This window comes from Phalangium opilio, unplaced genomic scaffold (assembly GCF_054372755.1).
Source record: "Phalangium opilio isolate 3A_F unplaced genomic scaffold, DU_Popi_V2 ptg000002l_1, whole genome shotgun sequence".
NCBI classification, from domain to species: domain Eukaryota; kingdom Metazoa; phylum Arthropoda; class Arachnida; order Opiliones; family Phalangiidae; genus Phalangium; species Phalangium opilio.
Genome location: NW_028324144.1, coordinates 3816515 through 3840466, shown reverse-complemented (window position 1 = coordinate 3840466; position 23952 = coordinate 3816515). Strand labels below are relative to the sequence as shown.

Genomic DNA, 23952 nt, shown 5'->3' with positions numbered 1-23952 from the left:
GATGAAACTCCAGTAAGAGATAGAAGGGTGTGACGTTTCAGGGTCAGAACTGTTAGCTAATTATATCTCTCCAGAGAATCCTGAGTGGTGCGTTTGAAATTTAGCCCATGCGCAGAGAGATAAAATGCGAACTTCTCTCTCACTCACAAGGTTGGGGTTTGAGGGGGGTGGAGATTATATTTATTCTCCCTCAACGGTTACGGGCGTCTAAGCGAAATGTCTCGTGGAAGGTTAGAGATGGGAATAAGCAGTATGGTATGCCTAGTATTTATACATATCCATGGTGCTGTACTATTATCCCTTGAACGTTCCCAGAGGTACGTGGGAAGTCTTGAAGAAGTTCGAGTACTTGTGTATGAAAGGAAACACCCGTTGGATTTCGCAGGCCTTCACAAAAGGACGAAAGAACCAAAATTACATATCCTTATACAAATATGAAAACACGCTCTACCTTGGTAGTAACATTTAACATAGTTTCCTTCAGACAACAGTTGATAAATATTAATTCGTGTACATTTAGAATGAAACTGCAGGTTTTATTTCAAGAAACCGGATTTAATTTCCCGGTCGAGAGGTTGAAACATTTCTTTCATACCAAAAATCCCTGACTGTTCCAGGTTTTCCCTGATAGTCTAAAATAACTCCCTAATTGTCTAAAACAATATTTATAATTAAGAGAATATCGTATTGGATTATTTGCTTTCATAAAAAAGTAAATTCAACTGAGACCACATTGATTTGGCAATGATTTAATTTTGGGAAAGATGAAGTAGTTTCCCAATAACCATTAGCTCTAAGAAGAAAAAACATCCTGAAGATTTTAAGAACGATGGACATAAGGATTTTAGAGAGTGTATTGGTCAATATACCCCAAAGATTGGAATGGCCGCGGTAAAAGAACTTGTCCACAAATGAAGACGGATTTAAAGTCAACTCAAACCAACCCAAGAGACGAGCATGAGACGGTTTTTCAGTTGGAATTTGGACCAAACTTTAAGGTAGGGAGTATATATTCCCAATAGACAGATTCGTATATTACATACAGAGAAACATGAGCAATAGCCATAAGGTGAAATACCGAAAATGACCATTGAGAGTCACTATAGAGGAGCCCGAGTATACTGTGCCTCAAGCTCTATACAGAGAGCAGGAACTCAGGCTCCATCTAAGATCGACGCTGGCTATTTCTATTACTTAAACGTGCGAAGCAATTAAGTTTGAGGTCATAGGTCAAGGGTTATAATGTCGAAAACGCTGTTTCAGCAATTAGAGGAGAGAGGTGAAATGGAGTAGAAATGTTCGTGGACCATGTGCGGCAATGAAAGTCTCCCAGAGTGCATGCTTTTTATAAATAACCCAAGAAGGTGACCTCCTTGACCCCTGTGTTGTGTACTTCTCTTCCGGAATTAATGGAACGGTCTATATGCGTGTCATATATGAAACCGTCCATATAAAAAAATATTTTAAAATCGAATCGAGCTAAGACTTGGGTATACCTTCTAAACGCTTAGAAAATAAAAATCCTGAACCAAACTCAACTTCCTTCATCCTTGGAAAGGAAATCAAAATCTCCCGAGATTCCTTACAGCTACTACCATGGAGGACCGTATTGCATGGTTCATATATTTGGAAAGAAATATAAGAAAAACAGGGTCTGTCAATGCAGTTTACTCATAGTATACTATGCCTCTTTCAAAATCCAGCCGCAAACATAATCTTGATCCATCGAAACTGTTCCCTAGACGATTTATAGAAATCGGTGGATTTAGGCCTACAAAAACCCCAAAAACTAGATGGGGTAAAAAGTAGTATATAACCATAAGTTTATAAGTGATATGTTCCTCCATAAGTATGACACCACCTATACTTCGTAATGCTACTGAGAGACTTACAGCTCGAGCTAGTTCGAGAACGACGGAAGCGAGAATTGAAGTCCTACACTCGGTTAATTAATTTTGCAGGACTTTCATCTAGGTCCTATTCTGCATTACTAAACCTTGACAGCGCCTCACCAGACGAGACGTCTTCGCTTTACCATGAATCTATGACCTACCTCATTCACTTCATGACAAGCTCCAGTTTGTAACCAGTAACAAACTTATGGAGGAACATATCTTATGAACTTATGGGCAGACTTTTAAGAAATACCGCTTTACGAGAATCTGTGACGTTTCACCTACTTCACATCAAAAAATGTGTTGATTAGGGCGAACCTTTGACGTTTCACCTACGTCACATCAAAAAATGCGTTGATTAGGGCGAACCTGCGACGTTTCACCTAAGTCACATCAAAAAAATTCGTTGTTTTGGGGCACCTTTACCGTACAGACAACAACACCAATTTTATTATCTTCCAACTTCAATAGAAGACTTAAAAAAAGGACAAAAGTTGGTGACTGCAGCAGCTGAGCTCTTGGCTGTGATTTTAATTGCAAAGCCCCAAAGAGTATGGTGAGTTCTAAACGATGAGAGAGTGACAATTTAGGGGTTACGCGTTGGGGTTTCAAGCCCCCAAAAGAGCGGGAAAGGCCACGTGCTCAATAAATCAAACAGTTGAAGGGGGGGTTTACTTGGTCATGTATGAATAATTATATACTTCGAACCAACTACCCTTTTGCCGGGCGGGTCATGCAGACTATAGTTCCAAAATTAACAGTAGACAGATTGAAAAGGTTCCAACGGATATTTAATTTATCTAGGGCTAATTTATATGCAAATTTCTGTCGAGAAAGAGAGAGCTATTTTCGATAATGGAAAATGGATTAATTTAATTTCAAATTGCAATTAACGCCATCTTTGTATTATGATGGATTTGAAGTAAAATAGTTCAATTGGATGTAAGTAAAATATAGACCTTTTTCAATAGGGGGGAAGGTATCGACTGCTTGATAAGCCGAAACTTCCGGTACGTGAATCCAAAGATGTTAAATAGGACTTCAAAGAGACCAGTCCTGCACCAATGTCCTTTCTGTTTAAAGCCATATCTAACATCTTTGTTGCTCGGGCGGGATTTATAAGTGCACTTATAAATCCCGCCCACAAATTCCTCCTGCCTTCGCCAAGCCAAAATTGGAGTTCGTAAGGAACGTAACCTTGTAGGGGATTCACTGGACCCCCGTTTCGCTTTAACGTTCCTAGATTGAAGGCTATTGAAATTGTCTAAACAAGATGGGTGCTCTGATAGTCCTACTCCTCATGTTGCCAATTTCCTTGTTTTAGGGAACAATCAATGTTTGGGGTCCCGTAGCTCCGAAACTAAATTTTTTAGACGTCCCCATGTTATTTGATACTTTTCACTCAGTCTGACCCAAAGATTACACCTTTTAACTTATGACATACCTATCACAAACACCCTGCATAACGCACAGTCATTAACAGCTGCGGTTTGATTGTGCGAAGCAAAGAGATAAGCCGATTTGATATTCCTTTTTTCAAAGAATTTACAAAATGAAGTACGTTATTTTGACTGTGCTACTAGTCATGATCAGTATTTATGGTGAGTTTTAATCGAAATTAGATATGGTAATTTAATATCTGTTAATCAAAGATTTATAACGTACTGTAATTTTAACCCAGTAATTTACCTACAAACAACTTAATTTTGTCCAACTAAAATTAAGAGAGGTACATTGCCGATAGACCAAGGCCCGATTGGCCAGGTCGCCCAAAGTGGTTTCAAATCAATTTGAAGTTGTCATTGGGGAAATCGAAATCAAGCCTTTGTAATCACTTAAATTAAAAGTGTTAAAACAGATAATTTGAATTAAAAACAATCCTTATTAACTGACTAGTACGATACGCTATTAATTTTAATTAAATATTACTAAAAATTTGATAACCAAGACGCCACAATGAAAATTTAACGATAGGGGTCAACATTTAAGTATATTCCTAAACTAGAAAGTCTATAATGGTCTATTTTACCCCTATTTTTAGCCACATCGTAGTGTACGATGAGACTCTTAGTTTTTTATTGTTATTAGGGTTAAATACACAAAAAAATATCCTTTTACAGCTCCCGAAGCTCAGAAAAATCTATTTAATCTCCGTTTCGTCCTTCGATTTGTTTTCAATGATACGACGTTTTTCAACGCCTTAGTGTAAATAGATTGTAAGTATAATACAATTAACTGACTTTTCCTATATCAAACATTTTCCAGAGCTAAAAGATATCTGGCACTTTCAGCTCATGGTGCTGCTAGTAATTTAACCTAAAAATAATCTTACCACCTCTCTAAGTAATATCAACATCACAGTAGAAGCGGTACAATATTGTAATTAAAATATTTTATATTCAATAAAGTTTTAAGCCTAATTTTAAATAAAAATAATTTAATCTCGCAAACACTTTTTATAATAAATAAGCAAAATAAATAAATAAAATTGTAACTTTTTAGTTGTTTACTTATATTTAAAACATTTATTTAGACTGAGATGAGCATTGAAAAAAATCTCGCAAATACTTTTAATAATAAATAATCATGTACGAATGAATAAATAAATAAAATTGTAACATTTTAGTTGTTTACTTATATTTAAAACATTTATTTAGACTGAGATGCGCCTTGAGAAACGTTTACATCATAGTGTAAAGGGTGACCTTTGAACTCTTATCGCAGCTAGGACACGGTTGGAATTATTTGTTAACAACATTTTAAAATTTATTTAATTAATTAAAATAATTATCAAAACTCGTGCATGACAAAAATTAATCGCTTTAAAAACGTTTGCAGCCAGAAATATTTATTTCTTGTAGGGCACCTAAAGTATAACATATATGGGTTCAAATCAATAACTTAAATTGTAAAGCAAAATACAAGAAAATCCTCTATAATTTTCCCAATTTTATATTATAATAAAAGTCCACAAAATAAAAACTAATAAAAACATCACTACTAAATTTATTCTGCCTCCCCCTCCCCCTCCCGGATTAAGAAAAGCTACATAGAAAACTTTAAGTAGTCGTTATGAAGCCGCCAACATAATTTTCTAGGACAGAACTAATCCATGGATCCTTTAAAGCTAAGGGACGGGAAAACAGGGAGAGTTCATTTCTTAGCCCATATTGAAAAAATATATAATAACGGCACGGTATATGCAATATTAGCAAGGAAATTAATTAAGATTAGTGTTAACTTCATTAATATATCAATTAAAAAGTCTTTTCCAGTGAAGTTTAATTCCAGTGAACTTACTGTTTAAAGTTATAGATACACTGCTAAGGGCGACTAAATGAATCTGTATTTTTTCTGGTATTTCAAGGTCACTGGAAATTAATTCATTTATTTTAAAGATATCATATCCCCTAAGTTCACTACATATGCTCTGGTGTAAAGATAAGAGTCGGTAATTTGCCAAATATGTTTATTATTATTATTTATATCATACCGTAATTTTATAAAGGTAATTTACCATTATAAATTTCCAAACAATTAGCTGCTGGAGGTCAAGTCCAGAGTCCAGTTTTCCCCTCAATTTCCCATTAGTTCCTACTGTTTAAAAGCAACTAAAATCAATATTATGCGCTCACAATTCAACGTGGTTTAATCGATCATAAAGAAGTGAAAAAAACTATAATAAATTACCGCAAATTACCCACAGAACGGAAATTTTATTTATCTCAAAATTTTAATCGATAAATTACCGCCTTTAAAAATTTAAATTTAATTTCGAATCTCTGCTCTAGTGGCAAAAATAAGAACTTTGCTAGTCCTCTTCATAAATTCAAAGTCCATGACGAAGCACCATAAAATTTTCCCAGCTTCCTCTAAAACCAAACCATATATATACGAAGTTAATTTGGGTAAAAATATTTTCTTTCCTTTTGATATGGCACTTGTTTCGCCCTCCATCGCAAAAAGACGGGAGGGGGGGGGACGATAATATAAGACTGGAAGGGGTGGGGGGAGTTTGTTAAGAAAGTAAAAGTAGGAAAATTTAATTGCTCGTGAAGACTGAACACTGAAGAAATATTGTAAATTGGTCACTCAGTTAGTCAAGTCGCTAACTGTAGTTAAGTTTAAGTCGGCTTGGCGGATGTACAGTACGGTATACAGGGTGTTTCTTATAACGTAAGTTCATAAGATATGTTCATCCATAAGTTTGTCACTGGTAACTTAGAAACTGGAGCTTGTAATTTTGAAGTGAGTGAGGTAGGTCATAGAATCAGAGTAAAGCGAGGGACGCCTGGTGAGGCGTTGCTGTCAAAGGCTTAGTAATGCAGACTAAATAGGACCTAGATGGAACTTGGTCCATCAAAATTAATTAACCACGCGAGTGTAGGACTTCAATTGACTCGCTTCCGTCGTTCTCCATCGAACTAGTTATCTCGAGCTGAAAGTCTCTCAGTAGCACTACGAAGTATAGGTAGTGTCATACTTATGGAACATATTTTATATACTTATGTTATAAGTCTGCCATAAATTAAGGGGGATGTTCTTTGGGAAATCAATTTCGAATCAAAAATGTAACTATAACTTCATTTTGCCGTCCGGGTCATTGTTCTCGAGTAAAAATTGTACAGATTATTTTATGTCTGACCCCTTAATTAAATTAGAAATCACTGTATTTGGATCAGTTTCTTTATTAAATTCAAGGGGTCATCCGTAAAACACTCTAGACAATCTTAACTTTAAAACAGCGCCCCTTAGGTAAAAATTAATATAGAAACTAAACATTTTAAACTCAAAATTAATTTACCCATAGAACATCCCCCCTTAAATAAAATTTATGCATACAGACTTATCAGAAACACCCTGTATATATTTCTTTATTTAGGCTTAGCGTTTCGAAATCGTTCGTTTGAAAACAAGGAACAAGTACTACGTAACTCAACCGAAGTACCGTACGCGTAGAATGGTATAACTGTATATTATATTCTAAACAGTACATTGAAATATAACGAAGGCACAGTCATCACCACCTGCGGCAGTTAGACCATTACTATACGTATCCTGACTTGCAGTATTTTATTTGTATTTATTGAAAGCATAGCCAGGTACGAGAACAATATTTTATTATTAAGGTCTGTAAGAAGACTAGAAGAGTTCTAAAAGCCAAATATTTTAAAACCGGGTATAGATCGTGAGTGAGTGTCGAGAGAGTACTATCAGAAGCAATATCCTCGGGGTGTTTTTGATTGCACGCTCTCATAAACATCAAAGGAGTTTACAGTTTTTGTGCTGGTTGTGTTTGTGTGTTTAACTTCCTATTTCAAAGTATTTTACACAATGAAGTACGTCATTTTGGCTGTGTTTCTGGTCATTGGATTGATCACTATTTATGGTGAGTTTTATTTTTTTTTTGAAATTAGAGATGGTTATAGTTATAGTTTACTGTCTGTTAATTTTGGATTTGTAGTATGCCCTAATTTTAACTTGGTTATTTACCTTTAGAAACCTTATTTTATTTTTCGATTATTTATGTATATTTGATGCTATAATCCGAGGGGTGGTTATAGATTACTGTTAATTACTGAAAATAAACTAGCATAAGTTAATTTTACTACAAAATTTTAACTAATAGATTACCGTGCTTAACCTGGTAATTTCCCTTTAAATAACATTATATTTTCTAATTATTTAATTATATTTAACGCTTTAAAATCGAGGGGCTAATTACTTACAGTGATTATTAATTACTGTAACTGTAAATTACCAAAAAAGGGTAATATAATCCCCCCCATTTGAATCAATTGATTACCGTTTTTAAACTTAGTAATCTCTCTTTAAACAATGATTTAAGTACATTTGACGCTAAAAACCGAGGGGTTAATCACTTAAAGTGGTTATAAATTACTGTTAATTACCGATAAAACAGTAATTTCACCCCCTCCAAGTTTAACAATTAGTTTAGTGTTTTAATAACTACAGTAACCTCACACCTCTACTTGAAACTAATTAGTTAATTTCATTACCTATTTTTAACTTCTTCGTTGTTTAATATCTTTAAAGCAGTTTGCAATATTTATTTTTAATATCTATGGTCTTTAAAGGGAGCATCACCCTACTTTCTTTCGAAAATTTGGAAATTTAGGTTAGAATAGGATGCTAGAGAAAAAACCCAAAATGGCGACCTCCCGTATGTTAATTACTTCGTTTTCTCTACAAGTATTTAATGGAATGGTCTATAGCCTATTAAATTGTTGGGTATAACCCATATTACCTATAACTAACTACTGATGTCCTTGACTAATACGTCAACACTCCCTTTAGAATATTTTCTTAATTTAACCCTGAATGACCTTTCGGCATGAATAAAATGAAATAATTCATTATTCTGGGTTAAACCAATCAATATCGGTGCCTCTATACTCTATAGCGTCTCTAATCAACATAAATATTGGATTTGTACATCTACCAAAGTCATAAACTCACTATTTTTTTCATGTTATCAATGAAACGTGATATTAATTTCGAGTGGGTGGAATACCATCAAAGATTCCAAGTATTGACCCAATAGGAATCCCCCTGGTCATTGATAACAGTAAACTACCGCCATCTACATTTATAACGTAGGCCTAACTAAACTAATCTTATTAATTAGGTTTATTAAATTTCTATAATGGCCTATCGCGGAATTTTCAAGCCTTAAAGGTCAAAAGTTCAATTTCTTCTCTTTGGATATTAAATTGCAATGTCATTATAATTAATTGATAAAGTTCCCAGAAATAGTTCATCGGTAATTTAAAGCGCTGATAGAATTAGAAACCCAAAGGTTAAAGTTCATTCGAAATTAAAATAATATATTTTTGGATTATCACGACGAAATTAAATGATGCCCTCAAAAATAATTGTAAAATAAATTTAAACTTACATGGCTTTATGGAGATGAAGAAACGTGGAAATTAAGCCTTTGTCTCGAAATGAGGCGTTGAAATTATAAAACTTAACGCATGCACTAAGCCTTGGCTGATTCAAAAATCCACTTGAGTTCTAATTCCGTTGTTTGGTTCATATAGTAAAGTTTAGTTGTTTCAAAATAAACATCTCACGCTGAATGAAAATAATTGTCTAACGCGTAATAATTATGAAATCTGACTAGGCCTAATCCATATTAAAATTAAAAGACACGCATTGCCGATAGTCCAAGGCCCGATCACCCATTGTCCAAGGCCCAATTGGCCAGGTTGCCCAAAATGGCTTCAAATCAATTAGAGATAGTCATTGAGGAATACGAAATATCAATCCTTTGTAATCACATGAATTAAACGCGTTAAAACCAAAAATTCGGATGGAAAACAATCCATATTAACTAGAGAGTACGATGCGCTATTAATTTTAAATAAACTAAGCCTAATTCACTAAATATTACTTAAAATTTGATTAACGAGACGACAGGGCGACCTAATCCACTGACTCTGGAGAAATGAAACTCTCGAAGCAAATTACACGTTAGGGGGCAACATTTAAGTCTATTCTTAAACTAGAAAGTCTACAATTGTCTATTTTACACCTATTTTCATTGTTAATAGGGTAAAATACTAAAAAAAATCTATTTTACAGCTCCCGAAGCTGAGGGACTTCGATTTGGACGGGAACTTCACCCTTCACGTTTTGTAAGCTTAAAATTTCAATTATAGGCCAAATTAAGTTAAAATTAATTAATTTAAAACCTATTTTCAATAAAAATAGGAATATAAAATTCAACGCCGTAGTGTAAATAGATTGTAAGTATAATACATTTACCTGACCTTTTCCATATCAAGGATATTTTACCTGATAAACATTTTTCCAGGGCTAAAAGACATCTGGCACTTTCAGCTCATGGTGCTGCTACAAGTTTAACCTAAAAAACACCTAAAAATAATCTTACCACCTCTCTAAATAATATCAACATCACGGTAGAAGCGGCACTATATATTTTAATTAAAATGCATTATATTTAATGAAGTTTTAAGCCTAAAATCATTTAATTCTTTGCAAATACTTTTATTAATAAATAATCATTGTATGAATAAATAAATAAATAAATATATAAATAAATATATAAATAAATTAAAAATAATACTGCTTAATCTCTTTCTTCCGGTGATACGTCAGCGCAAATGCTACTTTTAGGACAAACGCAAGAGTCATCGATGCATTTCATACCATCAGGACAAGGTCCATTATTTCCGCAGAGTTCAATCTCTACGAAAGTTGCGATTCCGATTATATTTAAAATTAAAATTAGCATCAGATCTTAATTAGAGTTAATAACAATCGGTACTAACTTGTTTCACAAAGCATCCCCGTCCATCCTGGTTTACAATTACATTCCCAGGGTTTTACGCAGCTTCCGTTTTGGCAATTTGGGTATGGGAAACATTCGGAACAATTTTGACCTTGCCATCCTACTCGACATCTAAAAGGAGGGTTAATTATGAACGATCAGCAATTAGCAGCAGTCACTTGTCGAAAGGTTGTTAATTATTACCGGCATTCATCAGGCGTTGTGCAGTAACCATTTTGCATATCGCAGCCCTCCTTACATACGGCTGAGGAATAGGACATTAATGCTAAATTAAGTACTTAAGTACTCAATTTGTGGAGATCGACTTACGGATGTTGCAGAAGATACCAGTCCAGCCATCTTGGCATAAACAATCCAAAGGTTTGTTGCAGTATCCGTGAACGCAACCTGGAAGGGTCTTGCAAGATTCACACATAGGTCCTTGCCACCCATATCTACACCTGTATGGTTTCAACGGGGGTAATTACCAACTGAGGGTTAAACCTTAAAGGACAATTACTTACTGACACTCTCCAGGAGCTTCGCAGTAACCCCTGGTTGGATGACAACCATCTTTACATATCGCTATAAGTTAAATCGTAAATGTTATTGAAGAAAACCTAAAAGTGATCATGATAGACAAGCTTACGTTGACTACAGAAGAAACCATCCCAACCCCTGGTACAGATACACTCGAATGTTTTATTGCAGGAGCCGTATTGGCAACCCGGCATGGGTACACACTCGTCGCAATTGTCTCCAGTCCATCCAAGACGGCAGCGACATTCCCCGGGACTTTCGCAGTAACCATGGTCTTCGTGGCAACCTTTGGAGCAAATTGGGATCTCGCAGTTGATGCCCATCCATCCTTTATTGCAAATCTTGAGTCCGGTAGCGGTACAATTGAAGGGTGACTTGTATTCCTCGCCTTTTTCAGGACATTTCTGCATACAATCCGCACCGGTGAAGTTTTCGGCGCAGATAACTCTGAAGGAGAAGCTAACACGATGTGCACCACCACCTTCGGACGTGTGGTTTCGATGGATCCATTTCTCGCCGACTTTCAACCGTCGTTCCTCAACATATCTCATGATCAGTCGACCATCTAAATCAAGGTACCTTAAGCGATCTAATAACAGGAACTTTTTACATCACCTACCTTCGTTTGGTATGTCCGTTCCATTTGGACTGTGCCAAGCCTCGAAAATTATGAAAAAACGTCCCTATGAACCATGCAGAACCGAGATTAAAACACCGTAACTTCATGTACATAAGTTGAATTGTCTTACGGGCCAAGCGAAATCAAAAGTAAAATTGCGTTCAATATGCGCATCAGGTGTTAGACTACTACCGTTCAGAACATCGGTTAACAGTAGTCCAAAAGAACACGGAGTATTTGGGTCTAAACGTCTTCGAAACGCCGTGAAATACGACAGCAATCTGGGTACGTGTGTGACGCAAACCCGGAAGAAGGTACGACACTCAGTAGCGGTACCATTACTATCAATTGGACAAGTGGCGTTCGGTGAGACCATGGTATCCATTGAGGTACCATTTGCACTACAACATAACCCTTGTTCATCCTTATTGAAAGGATTATCGAAGCTAGTGATGTTCAGTTGAAAAATACCATGGGCTGATGCCTAATGAGGTCCGTACTTAATTACACTAACACGTTTAAATTAAAATTAAATCACTTACCCATCCGAAAAACGCCGCAAAAACAAACAACCTCATTTCACCAACAACTCTTCTTTCTTTGTCGCTCTTTAAAGTCTAAGGTAAGACGTTTATTCAGCTTCCGCTAACCGACTAAGACTCTTGAGAGTTCACAGACAGGTTAGATATAAAAACAAGTCTCGACTTCTTTCGTTACTTATAAAAAATTTTATAACTGGTCTTGATCTATTGCGCCAGAGACCTTGAACCGGAGGGCATAACTAAAACACAACCATCAGTCAGCTTCTGGACACTTAATTACGGTGTTTATGTGTCAATTAAAAGTTGCCCTTAAGCTATACTAATCCCACGAAAATGTCCTCAAAACGGAAAGTGACGAATCAGATAGGATTGTAGATTGTTAGAAAAACATCGGCTAAGAAACAATTTACCGACATGAAGTGTTTAAGTTGAAATATTTTGGAAAAATACCAAACATATCCGCGTTCGTAAGAAATTGAGTTTACACAATATGTTATAACAATGGATGGAAATGATCACCAAGAATATCCCAACAGGTTTTAGGGGTTTTCAACGATGACTTACCTTAGGTTAGCAGTTAAAGATGATTATAAAATAGGAATAGAAAAAACAAGTTGGGAAAACCAAAATATTACCTCTCCGAGTCAAGACGACTACTTACAAACTTATTTACCCAGATATGGAAATGTTTCTTAAGTTAAAATTTATGAAATATTAAAGCAGTATACAAAGCATAGCAAATTTACTGTAAATCAGACGACATTTTACATCCAATAATGATATACTTGTACACATTAAAATCATCCGATGGGGGAAAAATGGGTCATCGGCGTTTTATAAATGACGCTAGCGCAATAAAGCGTGCAAGGTACCAAGGCTTAACAAAAATTGTAGGATAACATATTTATAGAGATAGATAACAACTTTTATAATTAAAATTAGAAACTAACATATCTCTTAAAATTCTCGCGTGATCAACTGGTTTCACGCCAATTAAATAGCTATAGTCCCATAGAGCTATTTGTATTAATTCCTCCATGGTTTTTTCGCCAAGCTGAGAACTACGCGTTTTACGTCACGTTATCAAAAAAGCAGACTATTTTCTTTGAAGACCGCGCTAGCTCAGCGCTAAGCACCGTGACGTCAAAATTCAAAAACAAAATCCCTGGGCCGCGTTCAGCAACGCGAGGCTCTGCTGAACGCGACCCAGATTTCCACCATGATTATAAATCTAAGCCTAATTTTTTAACAGTGTATTTAACTTTCGGCTCACTCTGAACCGTTAATGTCTCTGCATACAGAAACGAAAACCAAACCCAAACCCAAACCCAAACTTTTACTTTTTGGTTCACTAGGCCTATTGACAAATAAGAGTTCATTTGACCAACATAGCAGCGTTGTGCTTGTATTCACTATGATTTTAGAAAGGATTATGCTATAAACAGATGTAGTATAGCTTAAGTAATATATAAACATCCATTTTAAATAATAATATTAAAAAAAATCTTTGGAATATCAAAATGAAATAGAGCTTTAAAGCTACAAAAGTACTAAATGCATCATAATTACGAAAAATATTTCCACATATTCAGTTTATATTAAGGATAAAGGGAATATTATGGTTGTGTTGGATTTCTTTACACATCAAAACAAAACGAACTTCTAACGCAGCGCACTACTGTAACAACGGACGGACACATACAGACAAAAACATAGACTGCTTTTAACTCTTTCCGTATTAATTTTGAATTGAGAAACAAGATTATCTTAAATATTAAAATAAATATAATTAATATTTAATATTTTCTTCGTTAGTTATTCGCCTTATTGAACGTTACATCGTTTTAAAAAAGAACAATTAAACATTCTTGAGAGACTTGACTAATATTGGCGTTTGAAATGAAGCATCCGCCGGTTGCTTCGCCTTACTAAAATAGGTAGTATATAAGGGTTTCGAATCGCAGCCATGGATAAGAACAGCGCAATTGCGTGAACCTTTGGTGGAAGCCCCACCTTAGGGAGGCCGGACGTTTCTCGTAACCCTGGCCGATCGCCGCGTATGTCTTAACCTTAACGTTGATGATGGAGTAGAAGCCAGGTGTGCAGACTGGTGTTCATGTGGGATGGACAAAAACAATGACCAGAAGATGGTGGTGTGTAGAAACCAGTGTGTACAGACTGGTGTCCATGTGGGATGGACAAAAACAAAGACCAGAAGATGGTGGTGTTAGAAGCCAGGTGTACAGACTGGTGTCCATGTGGGATGGACAAAGAGCAGATGACGGTGGTGATTAGAAGCCAGTGTGGACAGACTGGTGTCCATGTGGGATGGACAAAGACCACAAGAGGGTGGGAATTAGAAGCCAGTGTGTACAGACTGGTGTCCATGTGGGATGGACAAAGAGCAGCAGATGATTGTGATTAGAAGCCAGTGTGTACAGACTGGTGTCCATGTGGGATGGACAAAGACCAGAGGCTGGTGATGTTAGACAGGCAATGGAGTAATAGCCTGTAAGTGTAATACAATTTTCGAAATTTCCGGAAATTGAGAACACGTTTGCTCCGATTTGCAAACTGCGAACGCGGTCACGTGGGTGTAACAACAGACAGACACACACACACACACACCCACACACACACACACACACACACAGACACGTCGAAATTAGAACCTCTCCGTGACATACGTCACTCGGAGAGGTAAAAAAGCCGGAGAACTTGTATTAGTGTGTCAATGAACTTTGATGGGTCGCTCGATGTTTTTTTTTTCTTTAGACTCTACAAGGAAACCCAATGCTCCCGGTCTCACCCCCCCCCCCTTAATGTCTCAAGTAGTAAACTGTTCCAGGGTGAGAAAACAATTGACTCCAAACCTGTTGCGGCTTTTCTCTCGGCGATGGTAATTAAACATTTAAATACAATACAGTATTCTGGAACTGAGACCATGAAACAACACATATAAGGTGGTATATGATTTTATTGTATGGGTTTGTTTATTCATGGTAAAGGATTGGATGTAGTGACACAAAAACAATGAGCTTGAAATAGTCAAGAACAGGTTGACAACTGAATACTGTTTTTAAAGGAAACTTACCTTTGAAATAAAGGAAGGTATCAGTGTAAAATATAGAATGCAATTAGCGTAAAATATAGGAGGGAATTGGTGTAAAAATATGGGAGTGAATTGGTGTAAAATATGGGGGAGGGAATCGGTGTAAAATATAGGAGGGAATTGGTGTAAAATATGGGAGGGAATTGGTGAAAGTATGGGAGGGAATTGGTGTAAAATGTGGGAGGGAATTGGGTGTAAAATATAGGGGAGGAATTGGTGTAAAATATAGGGGAGGAATTGGTGTAAAATATAGGGGAGGAATTGGTGTAAAATATGGGAGGGAATTGGGTGTAAAATGTGGGAGGGAATTGGGTGTACAATATGGGAGGGGATCGGTGTAAAATATAGGGGAGGGAATTGGTGTAAAATATGGGGGAGGGAATCGGTGTAAAATATAGGGGATGGAATTGGTGTAAAATATGGGAGGGAATTGGTGTAAAATATAGGGGAGGGAATTGGTGTAAAATATAGGGGAGGGAATTGGTGTAAAATGTAGGGAGGGAATTGGTGTAAAATATAGGAGGTAACTGGTGTAAAATATAGGGGAGGGAATTGGTGGAAAATGTAGGGGAGGGAATTGGTGTAAAATATAGGGGGGAATTGGTGTAAAATATAGGGGGGAATTGGTGTTTTGGTTTTTTTTTAAGGAATTGGTTCATGTTTTCCATTTTAAATTTTGAGTAACTACTAACTAGCAATAAAAACCATATCGACTTGAAATTATAGGAGAAAATAAGGACTTCAAAATATAAAAATAACAATAGGAAGAGTAAGAACAACAATTTTAGGTGTAAACTTTGCCAAATGCTCTTTATTTTTATTTTATTTGCAAATAAAATAACGAAACGTTCTTGCAATTTATTTTATTTTTTTTTATTAATCGATTTTTATTTTCTATATAATGTTAAACAAAAACACAAACAAATAATCTAATGATACTATTCTCAATTTATCACCGACGCCTAAAAACACCTCCTTTCCAAGCAGACGTCAGTGCTTGTTTGTCCCTTGCTTCGTCTTGCAATCTTTGTTGTTCCGCTTGTTCCTACTCATTGAAAAACCAAGAAACGCAAGAAAAAGATTTAAAAACCTCTAAATTACAAAATATTACAATTAAAACTAAATTACCGCTAATTTCCTTTGATTTTCCCTAAACGCTTCTAAAGGATCGTCAAATTGACTATAAAATTGCAAAACTGAGCGAACGTCTTCTACACCACTAGTTGCGATAGCTGGTTAAGAAAAAATTAATTGTTCTCAAACTAATTACGGAGATTTTTTAGCACGACGAAAATGTTAAACATACTGCGTAAAAATATGGCTAAATCATATAAAGATCTATCGTCATCATTCCCTTTCCATTTTTGAAGTTTAAGAGCATTTTCTGGTTGTAATTGGAATGAAGTTGCGTCCCAATCGATAAAAATAACTTTAGAAAGGTCTCGATTAAGACACGATAAATCCTTTTTAAAATAAGATCAACTTAATTCTGATTTTTTATTAATAATTTTTAGGTTAAGTTATGTTAGGAATGGGTACGCACTTTAACGTGGTGACCTTTTAGATATCTTGTAGCGTCCCTAAATAATCTATACATAATGTAACCATTGGGATCTAAAGTGTCTATAATAGGAAAGGCAGTCTAACGTTTTTGCATCAAAGAAAGAAAAATGTCAATAATTAGCAAAGAGTTTTCTAATTAAGGTGGTTAAAGGGATAGTAGCGTATAAATTGATATTTAAACAGAACTAAGTGATCGCGAAACGAAACTAAGGGATCATAAAAACGAAACTAACTGATCGCGAAACGAAACTAACTGATCGCAAAACGAAACTAACTGATCGTAAAAAAGAAACTAAGGGATCGTAAAAAAGAAACTAAGGGATCGTAAAAAAGAAACTAAGGGATCGTAAAAAAGAAACTAAGGGATCGTAAAAAAGAAACTAAGGGATCGTAAAAAAGAAACTAAGGGATCGTAAAAAAGAAACTAAGGGATCGTAAAAAAGAAACTAAGGGTTCGTAAAAAAGAAACTAAGGGATCGTAAAAAAGAAACTAAGGGATCGTAAAAAAGAAACTAAGGGATCGTAAAAAAGAAACTAAGGGATCATAAAAACGAAACTAAGGGATCATAAAAACGAAACTAACTGATCATTAAACCAAACATATTAGGCTCAATTTTTAACTCTTTCTCAAGTACTAAAACCTTTTTAATCAAAACTAAACGCTAATATCCCTTCAATTAATGGGTATTTTACCAATCCCTGTTCAGCTGTATAAATAACAACTTCAAAAAGAGGCGGCCCAACTTGTTGTAAAAAGAAATCTACACCTGGTCTCTTTTTAAAACGCCACCCAGTTTGATACTAAAATCAAATTATTAAAATTTCTTTGTAAAATTACTCAAAGAAAATGAAATAATTTGCGATTAGAGCTTACAGTCCATTCAGGATGGATTAAAATACCGGTCATTTCAAGAACCAGAGTGTAAGGGGGTTGATAGTATGGTTCTGTCAATGGTTCGGGTAATAATTTTTCCCTAGATGGATCTTTGATCATCTTGAAGAATTATAATTTAATTTTAAATCGGTTTTAAGAGGACAATGACGGGAAATTAAAGGAAAGGTTCAGGTAACATAACATTATACCTTAAAAGAAAGGCCTTTTTCTAAATATAAAAGGAATTAAATATAAAAAAAATAATAAATAATGATCTCTAATTACAAAAAAATTAGCATTTAATTAGTCTTAAAAAACGAGGACTACTGCGCCGCCATTGCTTTAATAGCGTCTGCTAGCCAGAACCTCTTAACCAAACAGGATTGGTTGAATTCTCACAGATTGAGAGAGGTAAGGGTAAGGTAGGGTTAACAGGGTTCTGGCTAGCAGACGCCACTAAACCAATGGCGCCTGCTAGCCAGAACCTCTTACCCCTCCAGGATTGGCTGAATTCTCAAAGATTGAGAGGTAAGGGTAAGGTAGGGTTAACAGGGTTCTGGCTAGCAGACGCCACTAAACCAATGGCGCCTGCTAGCCAGAACCTCTTACCCCTCCAGGATTGGCTGAATTCTCACAGATTGAGAGAAGTAAGGGTAAGGTAGGGTTAACAGGGTTCTGGCTAGCAGACGCCACTAAACCAATGGCGCCTGCGAGCCAGAACCTCTTACCCCTCCAGGATTGGCTGAATTCTCAAAGATTGAGAGGTAAGGGTAAGGTAGGGTTAACAGGGTTCTGGCTAGCAGACGCCACTAAACCAATGGCGTCTGCTAGCCAGAACCTCTTACCCCTACAGGATTGGTTGAATTCTCACAGATTGAGAGAGGTAAGGGTAAGGTAGGGTTAACAGGGTTCTGGCTAGTAGACGACACTAAACCAATGGCGCCACAGTAGTCCTCGTTTTTAAGACTAATTAAAAACGCAATTTTATATTGTAATAAGAGATAATTTTTCCTTTTATATTTAGAAAAAGGCCGTTTTTTTAAAGGTATAGTGTTATGTTACCTGAACTTTTCCTTTATTAAATAAATTATTAAAATTAGATTTACTTTGTCATAGTACATCATTTCTCTGTATGCCCTACTCAAATATGCTTTCCAAGATGGTACTTTAATTAAAAATATAAAATTTCATTTGAATTTGTTGTTTATGGATTGCTTAATTATTTTGGACTGATTTAACTTACAATTACTAAATTCATCAGGAATCTTAAAAAAGTTTAAAAATAATCAATAAATATCCGAGCTCTTCATCAAAAGTTTGAAACAATCACAAACAGGGTTGCTATTCTTCAATTTTGCCCAAATTTTGTTAGAAGTGATATTTTAACTAACACTTTTAAGCTAACTTGGGATATAAGATGGCAAACTGACCTCCTGACCTCCCAAAGTGTCCAAGGTGGGTTTTGTTTGGCTTAGGTCAGGTCAGGTCGGGTTAAAATGTCAGCTAAACTACTACACGCCAATTTTACTATGCCAAAGAGCTAAACTAACCTTTTCTAAGCTTAAGGGATGAATAAACTCCGCTAACGGGGCCATCAAATGGCATTTGCTTAAACTAAACAAGTTGCTCTTAAAATAGGTATTTCTCACTACATATTCTAGCCACTGATGTAAAAACAAAGCTTTGTCATGTTACTTAAGCCATATTTACTTATTTATATAGTTATAATTCAAATTAATAAATTGGCCAACATCTAGAGACAACACGAGTTCCGTTAAAATTACTTACAGTATTTCCATCAGCATCAGTAAGCGGAGATCCCCATTCGTGAACAATAAATCCAGCTAATCCAGTGAATATAGCACCGAAAGAAATAAACGTATACTTCATCATCTTTTTCTGAAATTCATCAGCTCGTCTCTTCTCTTCTCGTTGTCTTTCCTCCTTAGCTTTTTCGTCTTCCGATGATTCTTGACTAGAACCACTACCCGAGGATCCCGTAGATCCTTTTTGCTCATCATTTTTCAATTTTTCACGTAAAATTTGGTCAGCTAGTCCTTTTATATCGTTTTCAGGTGTTTTGGTGCTATAAAAGCGTGTTGTAGAAGAACTTACAGAGGTCGACCAAGGCTCAAAAGGGTGAAATAACTGCTTGGCTTTAGTGGCCGAAGAACATATAGAAAAGCTACCTAGCTTCGAGTTGACAGCGGGAAAAATACTAGATCTAAATGATTCACTCGAATATCGAGTTGAGAAATTCCTAAATACTGGACTAGTTTGTTTAATTTTACCGTAATTATTACTAGCTAAATTAAGTAAAGGTTTGTTATTAGATTTTGATAAGGAAAAAAGCCGACACAAACACATGGACGACTTCGAGGCAGCCATTTTGAATTTCAAATAAATTTAAACGCGGCGGGAAGGGAAATAAGCTAAAAAAAGATGTCCATTTCAGCGTGGGAAATAAGGCGGTGGCACAGGCAAAGGACCAGTTTTAAATATTGCCTGGACTAGTTTATAAATTAAATCGGAGTGAGGTCATTGGTCCACGGGACCACTAAGAAAATTCAAGGGTAACCCATGGGGGTCCAGACATTAGCTTGACTTTTTTAAATTATTTACTTCTTTAGTTTAGCAGACGACGCGCACTGGTCAAGGGTCATGGACCAGTTTATTTATTCCAGGCCAGGGGAGTTGCTGGCCCAATGTCCGGTTTTAAAAAAATCCTTATTTCGCACCCTGGTCCACTTTTCTAAAAATGTATTATGTCCAAAAATGAATCGGCTTATTTCCAGTCCAAATATTTTAATTTGTAGAAAAAGGCGGGAAATGTGATCTATTCTTGAATTTAGGCCGAGGCCCGAAAACGGAATATAAAAAAACCAAACGACTTCTTAAAAATTTTAAATTTATTTCATTCAACAAAATAACAAAGTGAGTTTCTTCCTTAAGTTCCCCAAAAGCGATGATAATTTGACCAGTTTAACAGGAAACAAAGGATTTAATTTAACTTTGTTGTAATCTTTGGATTATTTCTAACAAAAGTTCCATGGTTTCGTCGCTAACGAGAACTACATCGTAACCAAGAAGATATTTTTCAATGTTATCTTCAATCTATAGTAAAAATGGTAAGTTCAACTCTTTCCAAATTGCAATGCAAATATTTAAGCCTTGGCATTAAATTACCTGGCTATTCAAAAATCCGATCTTTAAGACAGTATCCAAATTCTTGTGTCCATTACACATGTTTAAATCACCGAGTGAATCTCCCAAAAGTATAATATTATGTTTATCAGCTAGTTTATCAAAATACTCCGAATGCTCCACTAAAACAGTTTCATCTTTGTTGTAAACGTGAATCGGTTCACTCTTAAAACCGCGCAACTTTCCCTAAAACAAACGTGTATTTTAAGCCTTGGTTTGTGTGTATTTTAAGCCTTGGTTTGTGTGTATTTTAACCCTTGGTTTGGTGTATTTTAAGCCCTTGGTTTGGTGTATTTTAAGCCCTTGGTTTGGTGTATTTTAAGCCCTTGGTTTGGTGTATTTTAAGCCCTTGGTTTGGTGTATTTTAAGCCCTTGGTTTGGTGTATTTTAAGCCCTTGGTTTGGTGTATTTTAAGCCCTTGGTTTGGTGTATTTTAAGCCCTTGGTTTGGTGTATTTTAAGCCCTTGGTTTGGTGTATTTTAAGCCCTTGGTTTGGTGTATTTTAAGCCCTTGGTTTGGTGTATTTTAAGCCCTTGGTTTGGTGTATTTTAAGCCCTTGGTTTGGTGTATTTTAAGCCCTTGGTTTGGTGTATTTTAAGCCCTTGGTTTGGTGTATTTTAAGCCCTTGGTTTGGTGTATTTTAAGCCCTTGGTTTGGTGTATTTTAAGCCCTTGGTTTGGTGTATTTTAAGCCCTTGGTTTGGTGTATTTTAAGCCCTTGGTTTGGTGTATTTTAAGCCCTTGGTTTGGTGTATTTTAAGCCCTTGGTTTGGTGTATTTTAAGCCCTTGGTTTGGTGTATTTTAAGCCCTTGGTTTGGTGTATTTTAAGCCCTTGGTTTGGTGTATTTTAAGCCCTTGGTTTGGTGTATTTTAAGCCCTTGGTTTGGTGTATTTTAAGCCCTTGGTTTGGTGTATTTTAAGCCCTTGGTTTGGTGTATTTTAACCCTTGGTTTGGTGTATTTTAACCCTTGGTTTGGTGTATTTTAACCCTTGGTTTGGTGTATTTTAACCCTTGGTTTGGTGTATTTTAACCCTTGGTTTGTGTGTATTTTAAGCCTCGGTTCGCGTATTTTAAGCCTTGGTTCGCGTATTTTAAGCCTTGGTTCGCGTATATTAAGCCTTGGTTCGTGTATTTTAAGCCTTGGTTTGTGTATTTTAAGCCTTGGTTTGTGTATTTTAAGCCTTGGTTTGTGTGTATTTTAAGCCTTGGTTTGTGTGTATTTTAAGCCCTTGGTTTGTGTGTATTTTAAGCCCTTGGTATGTGTGTATTTTAAGCCTTGGTTTGTGTACTTTTAGCCTTGGTTTGTGTACTTTAAGCCTCGGTTTGTGTACTTTAAGCCTTGGTTTGTGTACTTTAAGCCTTGGTTTGTGTATTTTAAGCCTTGGTTTGTGCTAGATTCTTACATTTTTCTCATCAAAGTCCATAAAATTAGATATAACTTTCATATTTGGGTAAGAACAATTGTAAAGATGTAAAACTTCTTCAACAACATCACCAAGTCCAGCGGAAAATATTAATAATGGAACATTTAACTTGTTCAAGAGTTCAAAAACGTTCTTACATTCATCCCTATTGAAATATAAAAAAAAACGCTTAGCTAAGCCTTGGCATGTCAAAAAACCTTTCTAAGCCTTGGTCTATCAAAAAAGCACTAATAATACCTCAATGGTAAAAACGATATTGCCACCATGTGTTTAATTTCTTCTTTCCTTAAATCAATCTTAACTAATTGTTCATGAGATTCTTCATACCTTTCAATTAAATTTTAATTATAATTAAATTAAATTAAATTAAATTAAAACCTAAATTTCCCCCACCATTTAATCATATGTGGTATTTTTTCTTCTACAGTCAATTTACCACTCATTTCAATGGGATAATATTTTGCAAATAATTCTCGTAACTATTTATAAAATTGATATTATCGTAGACGTATATTAAGATTAAGAATTGTATAGTATATTTTATAAGTACCTTTAACTTGATATCTTCAGACATTAAACTACTCTTTTCAATAACGGCTTTTCAAAAAGAATCAAAGGATAAATATAAAACGATCTCAAGATAAAAGGATTTATAATGTATACAGAAAAAGACGGTACATGTTGTCTTAAAAGGAACGTAACATACATACCATGAGTGTTTTCACATCTTTTTCCATTTAAAGAGTAACGAGTAATAGTTGCGTCAAAATCCATGATAACCTTATAAAATAATTTAAATTTAAATTAAATTTAATTAAACTCAAAATAAACTAAGAAAAATTACCTGTAAAGTTTCTATACCACCTTTAAAAATTCTTTCTAATTTATTCTCTACATTTTGGATGTCTCTAATTTTAACTGTATCTTTTCCAAATGCTTTCACCTGTGCACCAAAACAACTACTATTAATTTTTTATCATAATTACGTAACGCATTTCTAATTAGGTTCGGGTCATTCATTGTAATTTTAATTATTCAAAACGGACTTACATTTTGCAAAAGCGAGTTCATTTTGGAAAAATATAACGCTAAAACAATGGCCGAAAATTAATTCAGAATTAAAATTATTCAACTCGTTCGTTTTATTATAAACCGCGCCGAAATATTTAGGATAACAGCTGACATCGACCTTCGATAATCGAAGTTAGGTTTCGATAAAACTTAAAGCAGGCAGCAAAGCACGGCTTCGGATGATTAGGGTAGGAACGGAAATAAGCAATAGAGGATAGAGACACAACTTCCAAGTTCCAAGCAGGGCCGGAAATAAGAAAAATTTCTTATAGGACATGTGTCCAGTGACCCCCTGTTTGACTTGAAAATTTATAGGACATTGTCCACTGGAGTGTGCAAAAATAGTGTTGCATCTCTATAGGCAAGCTATCAAAACTTGGTAAAATTTATTGGTCAAACTGTCCAGTGACCTCCTTAGTTTTTGAAAAAATTATGGGACATTTTAAAATTTTATTGGACAATGTCCAGTGTCCTGTGCTTATTTCCGGCCCTGGTTCCAAGTTCTAAAATATTTCTAAAATGTCACAAATTTTTCTCAAAACTATTTATTCATCTTAGTCATTGACCAATTTCGATTTCTTCTTTATTGTTAACTATTTTAGACTACGATGGAAATTCAAAAATTTCATTCTTCATTGAATAAATGTCCAAAAAATAAAATGCTTATTTCTGTTCCTGTCAAAGAGAATGATTATGAGCAGTCTGGGAAATAAGTATATTTTTTAAACTAGTCCTTGGGAGTTGGGACCAGTGACCCCCTAGTGTCCGAATAAATAAAGTGGTCTCCGGA

At 35.4% G+C, this 23952-nt stretch overlaps 3 protein-coding genes and 1 long non-coding RNA gene across 4 annotated transcripts; 1 reads left to right on the top strand and 3 right to left on the bottom strand.

Annotated features, from left to right (window-relative positions):
* The first annotated feature begins 6800 nt into the window (after window positions 1-6800).
* Window positions 6801-10005, top strand: LOC149718354 (uncharacterized). The gene is made up of 5 exons (XR_016368679.1): window positions 6801-6997; window positions 7081-7284; window positions 9504-9556; window positions 9633-9667; window positions 9736-10005. It is a non-coding gene; the product is annotated as an uncharacterized LOC149718354 (long non-coding RNA).
* LOC149718353 (protein jagged-2-like) lies at window positions 9940-13143 on the bottom strand. Its single transcript, XM_089842337.1, has 9 exons — window positions 11914-13143; window positions 11502-11855; window positions 11372-11435; window positions 10862-11317; window positions 10737-10797; window positions 10543-10673; window positions 10417-10477; window positions 10214-10344; window positions 9940-10130 (listed from the first exon to the last, which is right to left on the bottom strand). The coding sequence occupies exons 1-9, from the start codon at window positions 11947-11949 to the stop codon at window positions 10012-10014; spliced, it is 1413 nt and encodes a 470-aa protein (XP_089698463.1). The 5' UTR covers window positions 11950-13143; the 3' UTR covers window positions 9940-10011.
* Window positions 13144-15807: 2664 nt separating this feature from the next.
* On the bottom strand, window positions 15808-19872 carry LOC149718352 (mitochondrial import inner membrane translocase subunit TIM50-like). The gene is made up of 9 exons (XM_089842140.1): window positions 19251-19872; window positions 18706-18727; window positions 18569-18627; window positions 17463-17582; window positions 17282-17389; window positions 16569-16667; window positions 16332-16488; window positions 16154-16257; window positions 15808-16070 (listed from the first exon to the last, which is right to left on the bottom strand). The coding sequence occupies exons 1-9, from the start codon at window positions 19848-19850 to the stop codon at window positions 15978-15980; spliced, it is 1362 nt and encodes a 453-aa protein (XP_089698266.1). The 5' UTR covers window positions 19851-19872; the 3' UTR covers window positions 15808-15977.
* A 481-nt stretch (window positions 19873-20353) lies between these two features.
* Window positions 20354-23653, bottom strand: cN-IIIB (cytosolic 5'-nucleotidase IIIB). Its single transcript, XM_089842149.1, has 9 exons — window positions 23142-23653; window positions 22936-23034; window positions 22802-22871; window positions 22642-22688; window positions 22485-22570; window positions 22329-22418; window positions 22071-22236; window positions 20649-20852; window positions 20354-20576 (listed from the first exon to the last, which is right to left on the bottom strand). Exons 1-9 carry the CDS (start codon window positions 23160-23162, stop codon window positions 20469-20471), a joined length of 891 nt encoding a protein of 296 aa, XP_089698275.1. The 5' UTR covers window positions 23163-23653; the 3' UTR covers window positions 20354-20468.
* Between the last annotated feature and the right edge of the window lie 299 nt (window positions 23654-23952).

Bases quoted from the DNA above. Each gene is read 5' to 3' on its own strand.
- LOC149718353 (XM_089842337.1), bottom strand. From the start codon at position 11,949: ATGAGGTTGTTTGTTTTTGCGGCGTTTTTCGGATGG. The intron at 11,436-11,501 runs GTAAGACAATTC...CATGGTTCATAG, and splicing joins CTTTTGATTTCGCTTGGCCC to GGACGTTTTTTCATAATTTT. The intron at 10,798-10,861 runs GTAAGCTTGTCT...TTTAACTTATAG, and splicing joins TGGTTTCTTCTGTAGTCAAC to CGATATGTAAAGATGGTTGT.
- LOC149718352 (XM_089842140.1), bottom strand. From the start codon at position 19,850: ATGGCTGCCTCGAAGTCGTCCATGTGTTTGTGTCGGCTTTTTTCCTTA. The intron at 18,628-18,705 runs GTAAGTTAAATC...TTTTAATTAAAG, and splicing joins TCCTGATGAATTTAGTAATT to TACCATCTTGGAAAGCATAT. The intron at 16,668-17,281 runs GTAAAATACCCA...CAAAAACGTTAG, and splicing joins ATACAGCTGAACAGGGATTG to ACTGCCTTTCCTATTATAGA.
- cN-IIIB (XM_089842149.1), bottom strand. From the start codon at position 23,162: ATGAACTCGCTTTTGCAAAAT. The intron at 22,872-22,935 runs GTAATTTTTCTT...TTATTTTATAAG, and splicing joins GTGGTATAGAAACTTTACAG to GTTATCATGGATTTTGACGC. The intron at 22,237-22,328 runs GTATTATTAGTG...ATATTTCAATAG, and splicing joins ATATCGTTTTTACCATTGAG to GGATGAATGTAAGAACGTTT.